This window comes from Ceratotherium simum, chromosome 16 (genome assembly GCF_057802395.1).
Source record: "Ceratotherium simum simum isolate JZ-2026a chromosome 16, ASM5780239v1, whole genome shotgun sequence".
Taxonomy (NCBI): domain Eukaryota; kingdom Metazoa; phylum Chordata; class Mammalia; order Perissodactyla; family Rhinocerotidae; genus Ceratotherium; species Ceratotherium simum.
The window spans coordinates 38594735-38605964 of record NC_141915.1 but is presented as its reverse complement, the minus strand read 5'-3'; the positions used below and the strand labels follow the sequence as shown (position 1 = coordinate 38605964).

The 11230-nt window shown below is 49.4% G+C and overlaps 1 protein-coding gene across 1 annotated transcript in view; it reads right to left on the bottom strand.

The window, feature by feature from the left end:
- Positions 1-7032: 7032 nt before the first annotated feature.
- Positions 7033-11230, bottom strand: part of ARHGAP23 (Rho GTPase activating protein 23) — a 70437-nt gene continuing 66239 nt past the window's right edge. Inside the window, 3 exon segments of the mRNA XM_014790610.2 lie at positions 7033-7680; positions 7683-7784; positions 7787-8306. Coding sequence (XP_014646096.2) covers positions 7271-7680; positions 7683-7784; positions 7787-8306 — 1032 coding nt within the window. The 3' untranslated portion in view covers positions 7033-7270.

Here is an 11230-nt window from a genome sequence, read left to right as displayed (position 1 = left end):
AACACAATTCACAGTGCTGGGGCCTTGGACCTGCAGCCACCATGGCCATTAACTGATAACAGGCTCCTTTGACACTCACTGATGCTGATTGATTGACACCATTCATAACTACACCTGGCAGGAAGCTCCATCCTATATCCGTGGTCACCATGCCAGAAATTTCACTCAAAATCCCCAGACTCTCTGCTTTAGCTCAGGACGCTATCATGGTCCTTCTACATGCCCAGGCCAGAATGGCAGGGAAAAGCCCCTATTCCTCTTAGTTCAACCCAAACAGATTTGGGGTTTTCCCAAAGAAATGTTTCTTATGAAAAATATGTCTATCCTTATGCCAGTACCACACTATCTTGAATGGTAGTAAGTTTTGAAATCAAGAACTTTCAACTTTGTTTTCTTTTTCAAGATTGTTTTGGCTGTTTTGGGTTTTCTGCATTTCCATAGGAATTTTAGGATCAGCTTGTCAATTTCCGCCAAAAAGACCAAAAGATGGGATTTTAATAGGGATTGCATTGAATCCCTAGAACAATTTAAGGAGTATTGCCATCTTAACGTTAAGTCTTCTAAAACATGGACTATCTTTCCATTTATTTAGATCTTCTTTAATTTCTTTCAACAATGTTTTGTAGTTTTCTCGGTACAAGTTTTGCACTTCTTTTGTTAAATTTATTCCTGGGTATTTTATTATTTTTGATGCTACTATAGATAGGATTGTTTTCTTAATTTCATTTTTAGATTGTTCATTGCTTACTGAAATAAAATTGGGAGGTGTTAAAGATTTTCTTTTTTTATTGAGGTATAACTGACAGACAATATCATGTTAGTTTCAGGTGTATAACATAATGATTCGATATTTGTATATATTGCGAAATGATCACCACAATAAGTCTAGTTAACATCCATCACCATACATAGTTACAGATTTTTTTTCTTGTGATGAGAACTTTTAAGATTTACTCTCTTAGCAACTTTCAAATATGCAATACAGTATTATTAACTACAGTCGCCATGCTGTTCAGTACATCCCCAGAACTTATTTATTTTGTAACTGGAAGTTTGTACCTTTTGACCCCCTTTGCCCACTTTGCAACCTGCCCCCCGACCTCTGGCAACCACCAATCTGTTCTCTTATCTGTGAGCTTGTTTTTTTTAAGATTTCATGTGTAAGTGAGATCATACAGTATTTGTCTTTCTCTATCTGGCTTAATTTACACTTAGCAAAATGCCTTCATGTTGTCGCAACATGGTAAGATTTCCTTCTTTTCTATGGCTGAATAATATTCCATTGTATATATATACCACATTTTCTTTATCCGTTCATCCATTGATGGATATTTAGGCAATTTCCATATCTTGGCTATTGTAAATAATGCTGCAGTGTACACGGGAGTGCATATATCTTTTCGAGTTAGTGTTTTCATTTTCTTTGGGTAAATACCCAGAAGTGGAATTGCTGGGTCATGTGGTAGTTCTATTTTTAATTTTTTGAGGCACCTCCATACTGTTTTCTATAGTGGCTGGACCAATTTACATTCCCACCAAGATTTTCTTTTTAAAAAAAAAAAGATCTTCCCAAATTATTCCGAATTTATTATTCATCTCAATTTCTAATGAAATCTCTCTTTATGAGTATCTTTAACTTAAGTTTAAAAAATTTGAGATTGGGCTGGCCCCATGGCTTAGCGGTTAAGTGCATGCACTCCACTGCTGGTAGCCCGGGTTCGGATCCCGGGCACGCACCGACACACCGCTGTCGGATGTGCAACTATGACGTACAACTATCTCCTGGGGCTTTGGGGAAAAAAAAGGAGGAGGATTGACAATAGATGTTAGCTCAGAGCCGGTTTTCCTCAGCAAAAAGAGGAGGATTAGCATGGATGTTAGCTCAGGGCTGATCTTCCTCACCCACAAAAAAATTAAATTAAATTAAATTAAAAATTTGAGATTAAATTCACATAACAAACAATTAATCATTGTAAAGTATGTGCTTCAGTGGTATTTAGCGTATTCATAATGTTGTGAAACTACCAGCTCTCTCTAGTTTCAAAACTTTTTCATCACCCCATAAAAATACCCCATATCCATTAAGCAATCAATTACTCTCCATCCCCACCCCACCCCATTCTCTGGGGTGGGGATCTGTCTCTATGGTTTTGCCCACTCTGCATATATATCATACAAAAGAAATCATACATTATGTGACTTTTTTGTGTGTGTGTGTGGGGAAGATCAGCCCTGAGCTAACATCCATGCCAATCCTCGTCTTTTTGCTGAGGAAGACTGCCCCTGGGCTAACATCCATGCCCATCTTCCTCCACTTTATGTGGGACACCGCCACAGCATGGCCTGACAAGCAGTGTGTCCATGCACACCCGGGATCCGAACCTGGGCCGCCAGCAGTGGAGCATGTGCACTTAACTGCCACGCCACGGGGCCGGCCCCATTATGTGACCTTTTGTGTCTGGCTTCTCTCACTTAGTGTAATATTTTTTGAGGATCATCCAGGTTGTAATATTTATCAGTACTTTGTTCCTTTTTGTGGCTGCAAAATATTTCATTGTATGTATATACAATGATTTCTTTATCCATTTATGGACATTTGGGCTCTTTCCACCTTTTTGCTATTATGAATAATGCTGCTATAAACATTCATGTACAAGTTTCTGTGTGGACATATGTTTTCATTTCTTTTGGGTAGATACCTAGGAGTGGAATTGCTGGGTCATGTGGTAACTCTAAGTTTAACTTTTGGGGGAAACATCCAACTGTTTTCCACAGTGGCTGTACTATTTTACATCCTTACCAGGGTTCCTATTTCTCCAGATCCTCATCAACACTTGTTATTTTCTATTTTCTTGATTTAATCCATCGTAGTGGGTGTGAAGTGGTATCTCATTGTGGTTGTGATTTGCATTTCCTTAATGACCAATGAAAATAGAAAAAAAATAGAGAAAATTAATTTAAAAATTAATGAAATTAATAAAACTAAAAGTTGGTTCTTGGAAAGGAGGAACAAAATTGACAAATATTTAGCTCTTTTTTTCTTGGTCACTCTAACTAAATATTTGTCAATTTTGTTGGTCTTTTCCAAGAACCAACTTTTAGTCTTATTAATTTTCTCTATTTTCTATTTCATTTATTTCCACTCTTATCTTAATATTTCCTTCCTTTGGCTTGCTTTCAGTTTAGTTTGCTCTTCTTTTTTCTAGTTTCTTAAGGTGAAAGGTTAAGTTACTGATTTGAAATCTTCTTTCTTTTCCAATACAGACATTTTACAGCTATAAACTTCCCTCTAAGCACTGCTTTAGCTGCATCCCATAAGCTTTGATTTGTTGTGTTTTTGCTTTCATTCATCTTAAGGTATTTCTAATTTCCTCTGTGATTTCTTCTTTGGCTCATTGGTTACTTAGGAGTGTGCTTTTATATTCCTACATATTTGTGAACTTTCCAAAATTTCTTCTGTTGTTAATTTCTAATTTAATTCCATTGTGCTTGGAGAGCAAACTTTGTATGATTTCAATCCTTTTAAATTTATTGAGGCTTGTTTTATGGCCTAGAATATGGTCTATCCTGGATAATGTTCCATGTGCACTTGAGAAAAACGTGTATTCTGCTGTTGTTGGGTGGAGTCTTCTTTAGATATCTGTTAGGTCTAGTTGGTTTATAGTGTTGTTCAAGTTTTCTACTTTCTTGTTGATCTTCTGCCTAGTTGTTCTGTCCATTATTGAAAGTGGCAATCTCCAACTCTCTTTTGAATTGTCTACTTTCCCTTCAATTCTGTCAGTTTTTGCTTCAGATTTTATTGTTAGAAGCATACATAATCATTTTCTCTTCTTGATAGATTGAGCCTTTCATCATTATAAAATGTCCTTCTCGTCTCTAGTAACAATTTTTGTCTTTTAAGTTATTTTGTCTCACACTGTATAGCCACTCTATCTCTCTTTTGGTAACTCTTTGCATGGTATCTTTTTCCATCCTTTTATTTTCAACCTTTTGGTGTTTTTGACTCTGAAGTAAATTTCTTGTAAACGGCGTGTAGTTGGATCATGTTTTTTAACCTGTTCTGCCAATCTCTGCCTTTCGATTGGGGTGTTTGTTCCATTTACATTCCATGTAATTACTGATAAAGTAGGATTTATGTCTGCTATTTTTTTTCATATGTCTTATGATTTTTTTACTCCTCTATTCCTTGATTCCTGCCTTCTTTTGTGTAAAATAGATATTTTCTAGTGTATCTTTTTTCTTCCTTATTTCATTTACAATATTTTTTGAGTTATTTTCTTAGTGGTTGCCCTGAGGATTACAATTAGCATCTTAACTTAAAACAACAGAGTTCAGATTAATACTAACCTAATTTTAATAGTATACAAAAACTTTGCTTCAATATAGCTCCATTCTCTCCCCACTCCTTTGTACTATTATTGTCATATAAATTTCACCTTTATACATTATAAGCCTATCAACACAGTTTTATAATTATTGCTTTATGCAGCTGCCTTTGAAACACAATGAAAAAGTTAAAGACAAAAAAGAAAAGAATTACAAATAAAAATGTTTATACTGTCTTTCATATCTATGTAGTTGCCTTTTTTGGTGTTCTTTATTTCTTTGTGTGGATTCAAGTTACCATCTAGTGTACTTTCATTTCAGCTTGCAGGACTCCCTTTGGTATTTCTTATAGGGCAAGTCTGCTAATGACAAATTCTCTTTTTCTTTACTGAAGATGTCTTCAGTTCTCCTTTATTTTTGAAGGACAGCACAGGGTTTTGATCTATTCTCATCCAAAGCCTACTGCAGCCTGGAGAAGGTGGCCCGATGGGCAGCTAACCCTGTCCCTAAGTCCTTTCTCTGGGCTTAGATTTATGCTGGCTCCACCACTTACTTACTAGCTGTGTGACCTCAGACAAGTAACGTCACCTCTCTGTGCCTTAGTTTCCTCATATATAAAATGGAGATAACAATGTCTCGGAGCTCAAAAGTGTTGGAGGATTGACTTAAGACACGTAAAGCCCTTGGGGCTGGTGTGAGCCCACAGTAACACTAGCTCTTAGCTCATTGGCCAAACAAAAACAACCTATGGGGGGAGGTGGAGGAAGGAAGGGAATTCAGTGAGCAACTAAGCTCTTCCTAGCCCCAGGGCTCTGCCCTAGGTTCTCTTTGAAGACTGTCACCTGTTTTTCCTACAGATGGGTGCTAGGCTCATGGGAGGCAGCCTGGAAGCTGGCAGGGGCAACTACAGAGCCATGACATAAAGGGAAGCCCAGCCCATGTTGTAAGCGGACACATGTAAATAAGACAATAAGCAAAAGCCATTATGTCCTCTTGGGATACTGTGTGAGCCTGGAGTGCCTGTGATGACGGCTGGCCGAGATGGGCCTCCTGTCTGCTGGGCAGCACCTCTGGACCATTCTGCACGTCCAGCAGCCCTAAGAAGGAAGGTGCCTGGGTACCTGCCTGGCCTCCGCAGGAACAGAGACAGCAGGTACATGGAAACCTCCTACAGCAATGAGGGTGACCCGCCCTTCCATCCTGTGTTCCGTGCCTGTGTCTGCTCATACACAGCCACCAGGAGGGAGCGGTTTGCCTCCACTCTGCCACCACCTGGTCCAGCCCCCACTGCCCTCCTTCTGTGGGCCAGCTCTCACTCTTCCCCCGTCCAGCCCCGCTCTGGCCCTCTCCTCCTTCCAAAACAAGTGAGACGGCTGACTCGTGCCTCAAGGAAGGCCATTTATTTCCAAGATATAGACTATACTTTTAAGACAGGACTTTTCAGAAGCAGGAAATCTTAGTTGTCGCCTAGAGAGGTGTGTCAAGGACACAGTGAAAGGAGACATGCGGAGGTGGGGCCGGGAGGCTTATCCAACACTGTTACAACACTTTTTTAAATGAGCAAAACCTCTTTAAAAATCCTTATAAATTCTTTATAATATGTTACACATTTAGAGACAATATTTACAATAAAAGGACAGGGGAGGGAGGAGAGAAAAATCTACTTTACAGCAAATCTTTGCATAAAACAAGAGGACTGACAGACGTGGCCATGGGGTTCACCACCCCACCTGGGCTTCCCTGGAATGAGTGAGGGCATGTGTGGGGAGGCCTGGGGATCTGAGGTCTATTTACAACGCGTGGGGAGAAGAGAGGGCTGGGTCCTGCCCATCCGGAAGGAACAGCCCAGCTCAGACCCCATAAATCCATAAATCAGCGTGTGTGTGTGTGTGTGTGTGTGTGTGTGTGAGAGAGAGAGAGAGAGAGAGAGAGAAAGACACCAGGGGTGTTTTAGTACGCCCCCTCCTAAAGGGAAGAAGGTGGGAGTCTGTGTGCCTGAGTTGTGGAGAAGCAGGCACAGCTGGAAGAACAAAAAGAAGGGCAAGGGAGGTCCAGCAGGGGGACCCTGGACCCTCCCCAAAGTGTCTGGGAACAGGCAGCTCCCCATGGTCAAAGCGCTTGGGGGGTGATTTAGAAGCTGGCAAAAGCTGGTGGGGGGAGTAACCCTGGTGAGAGCCTCAGTCCTGCCTCTGGGGAGCGGCTGGAGCCCTTCTCTGGCTCTAACAAGCAGCCGGGAGCAGGGGGTGGGGGCAAGACCCCTGTGTGCACCCAAAGACAGGGAGCCCAGGCAGTGGGAGGGGACGAAGGGGGCAGGAGCGGCAGAAGTTGCTACTGGAAACACCTTTAGACAGTGACTACGCACATTCACACACACAACCCCCTCCCCCCACGGACACCACCACCCTACACCTCCTCTCCCCAGACATACAGACACAACCCCCTCCCCCCCCTTTGCTGGGAGCTTGGAGCTAATGGGGAAGAGCAGAGGAAAGGAGCGACAAGCCAGCATCACCCAGTGTCCTTCCTTTAGTCTGAGACTTGGGGGTTCCCTATCCGCACCCTGTGGCCGACAAAGGTCCCTAAGAGCAAACACAGAGGCCCAGAAGGGCACACTCTCACCAGTCCAGGGGACAGAGACACCCCGCCCAGCAGCTGCCCAGAGCCCCAGGAGCCTATCCCCCTCCTCTCTCACTCCTTATCGCCGGAGTCCCCGCCCTCCCATTCACACTCTTTGGCCCCCAGGCCTTCTCCTCTGCCCACCCCCTACCAATTCCAGCACCCAAACTAGAGACACGGCCTCAGCGCCCTCCCACTTCCGCCCGGATGCACCCAGGGGCAACAGAAGAGCGGGTGCAGGCCAGAAGAGACTCCTGTTTCCCAAGGGGCTCTGGGTGGGGGGCGAGCGGCGCGGGGTGTGGGGGCGGGGGGTTGGGGCTGGGGCTGGTCACAGACACTGATGGAGGCGGGAGGCAGCCGAGCGGCGCGGGGGCGGGCTCTGCAGGGCCCCCGGGTCCCCGGGCGCAGGCGGCAGCGAGGCCGCGGACGACGGCGCCCGCGCCTTGGTGGACTCCAGGCTGCTGAGGCCCGAGTCCTTGTTGTCGCTGTGCGCCCGAGGGCCCGCGGGCTCCGGGGGGCCCCCTCCGCCCAGCTCCTTCCACTCGTTGAAGTTGAGGTCGGTCAGCGGGCTCTGCACCACCACCGTGTGGCGCCGCCAGCTGCTCCGGCGCCGCCTCGTCTCGGGCGACAGCGGCCGCCGCAGGCGCACGGCGAGCATGTCGTCGGCGGTGCCGCGGAGGCGCAGCCGCAGAGCCTCGATGCGCGAGGGCCGTGAGCCCAGCGCCGCCACCGCAGCGACGCCGTGGGGCGCAGCGACTCCTGGCTGCTGGACGAGGCCGAGCCCGGCAACTCGGGCGGCGCTGGGACCGCCAGCGCGCCAGCGCCCTCGCCGTCCGGGCGCTCCGGGACAGGCGGCGGCGCGCCAGGGTGTCGCAGGGCATCAGGTGGTGCGAGCTGAAGGAGGGCCGGCGCACCGGGCGCCCCCCGGGCCCCACGCCGCCCTCCGTGTCCGTCTCCACGTGGCTCAGCTCGCTGTGCTCGTCGTCCGCCTCGTCCCCCGCGCCCGCCCGCCGGCCCCCGGCGCCCGAGCACACGCTGCGGTCCATGGTGGACAGGGTGGAGTAGCCCGAGACGATGGAGCGCGTGTCCGCGGCCGGCCGCTCCTCCGGCGCCGCCGGGGGACTGACGCGCCCGGGGGCCTCGGGGGCAGCGGCGCCGGGCAGCTGTCCCCCCGGCCGGTCCTGGGCCCCGGGCGCCGGCGCCGCCGCCTCGGGCTTGTGCGCCTCCTGCTCCGAGTCGTCGTCGGTGCTGCTGCCCAGCCCCCGAGCCTCCCGCCGCTTCTTCCGCTTGCGGTTGACGGCCGAGATGAAGGAGATCGCCAGCATCTCCCGGGCGTACGGCTCCTTCTTGGGGGCCCACGAGCTCTGTGCGGGAGACAGGTCAGTATGCAGTAGGTGCCCAGACGTGCGCCAGCGCCGCCCTCTCTCCCATCCCCAGGCCAGAGGGCCTCAGCGCCCTCCACGTTCCCACCCGGACACACCCCACACCGTAGCACCCGATCTCAACAGGTCCAAGCCAAGCTCAGCACCCCACCGGCATCATAAACAGTTCCTCCTGGACCACTGTCCTAGCTGGAGTGTCACTCTCCACTCTGGAGACTCCCCCTGCGGCCGCTTCCCAATCCTGAGGACTCCTCTGCGCCCCTCTGGTCTTAATCCAGACTCTCAGCTCTTTCCTGTGAGCTGGGGGCTGGTCTCTCACCTCCCCCACCCCAACTTCCATTCCGTTCTCTATATCCAGCGCTAGGTAACTCCTTTAGACAGCTCTGGTAATCATAGTCTCTCAACAGTGAAAAACATTTTTGACAGTTTGAACCCACTTCACATATACCATCTGAGGCTGTAATCACCAGAGCCTGGCAGGGACCTTTCTCCGACTACAGCTCCTGCCCCCCTCCCTCTCCACTCACTCCCACCTGGAAACCTGCGTTTCCACCTACTCAGTATGTACAGGCCTGTCCAGGGCAACCTGCCCAAGTTCACTGCCCTTTCCCACCACCCATCAGGCGTTTCAGCCATTCCCCCAGCACCACACCTGACAACCCCCAACCCCAGATCAATCCAACTGCCAGCTCTGCTGCCAAAAGTGGCTCAAGAATCCTGTACAATCCAATGGTTTGGACTGAAGCTGCTCCCAAATTGTGATTTCCAACCCCAAGCTGGGCAACGTCCTGCTGCTGTTCTCACTGCTAAGCCCCGTGGAGGCGATTTGGCCCTGGCCTTCCACCATCTCCCAGCAGAGCCCACACCGCCCATCACTGCCTCCTCCAACCTGGTTTTTAGTCCTCCCTTTCTGGCCTCTCCTCTGCCTCCTGGGGAGCTCTTCTTCCCCGTCTTACTCCTTAAGAAGCCATGTTCCCAGAGCTCTGTTCTCAGCCCCTCTCTCTTCTTTCTGCTCATGTTCCCCAGGAAATACCATTCCCGAACATCCCCGTCCCGACACCTCCCCGTCCAACACCCAACTCTCTATCTCATGAGCTCCGGAACTCCTCTTCCAACTGCAAATCCGTCTCTACCAGGGTGTCTCAGGGACCTGAAACCTACCCATCTGGAACCACATTCTGCTCCCTACCCCTGCCCCAAACCACCTCCATTCATGTTCCCACTTTAAGGTGAGTCTCTGACCCCTCCCTCTCCTCTCCTCTCCATTCTCCTCCTGAAACGACTCCCAAAGCTGGCTCATCCTCATCATCCTCCCTTCAGGCCCTCACTCTGCCTTTTCTGGGCCTTTCTGCCCTCTCCTAACAGGACTCCCTGCCTCCACTCTTGCCTCACCCTGGTCCCCCCTCCTCCTGAGCAATCAGTCCTTCTAAGGCAAGACAGGACTCTGATCACCTCCGGACTCTGCAGGACCCGCCCCCACCAGGATAAAGCACAGACACAGGGCCCTTCACCGACCTGGTCCCACCTCTCCCAGCCTAGATGCCTCCCTGCCTGACCCCAACCCCAACACAGCCTCCACTCGGTGATGCTGACCCACCAACCCTCGACATGACTTGCACTGTAACGTTGGCAGCCCGTGGTCCCCGCTGCCCTGTTTGCTGGATGAGCTCTTAACTCCTCCTGCTGGGCCCAGCTCAGACCTGGCATCCTCTGTGCAGCAGCTTCCCAGCCCTCCCTCGGGCCTAGCTGGAGATCCCTTCCCGGTTCCCATAGCCCTTTGGAAATACATCGACACCAGCTCTGCTGACATCACAGTAGCTTGTTTCCACATCATCTATGTCGGACTCTGAGTTCCTTGAGGGCAAGGTCTGTGCTCCTCTGTGTCTGCATCTGTGACTCCTAGCACAAGCCAGCACATAGCAGGCACTCCGTAAGTGCTAAGTGAACGCACAATGGGTGAATGGATCCCCTCAAATTAGGAAGCCTTGCAGAAGCAGATGCTAGGACGGGTCCCCTGCTGGGCTGGAATGACCTGCCCTTCGACCCCTTCTCAAAGGCCACCTCCTGTTTCCGCCACAGCGTAATAATGACTGGAGTCACAGAGATACCTGTGTGGCCACTGCGTCCTACACACTCTCTCATGTCCGTTAGTTCTGAAAATGCCGAGGCCTGTCAGGGATTCAGGATTCCCAGGCATGTGGCTCCTGGGCCATGGCTGCCCACACTGCGTGACTCCAGAAGGCACCCCCTGGAATCGTGTGACACGGCAGCACTGCCACGACCAACTTGAGGTCCATGGTGGCTGGTACCCCTCTCTTTCCTGGCCAGTACTCTCTGAGAGACTTGAGAGGCCGCTAGGAACATCTGATCCAATTACCCTCTCATCCCGGCTAGTTACAGAAGCAGTGAGGTCACACTGGTCACTCCCAGGGAATGCAGAGGTCAGTAGATTCACATAATGGTCAAAAAACAGGCTACAGAAAACCAGGGGGCTTGCAGGAGCAATGGGTGGACGTGACAAGGAGCTAGATTCAGGTCACTATAATGAACTTGCTCCCTGCCATAGCAGTCTCACGATGGAATGAGCACCCCGTCACGAAAGGTGTGCAGGTAGACGCTCTGTGGAGAGGTTACAGGGGACCTCTGCACCAGACTAGAGCAGCCTTCGTTCTTTCAGCCAGGGCATTCAGCTGACACATACTGAGCCCCTGCGTGGTGTCAGGCATGCTGGGCTCGCTGGGACCTGGCCAGTGCTTAGAGACCCAAACAGAAGTAAGCCCAGTTCCACTGGCCAATGTTTAGCTGATATCACGCACTAGTATGGACAGAATTGTATCTCCCCTCCCAAATTCACATGGTGAAGCCCTACCGCACAATGCGACAGTATTTGGAGATGGGGCCTGTGG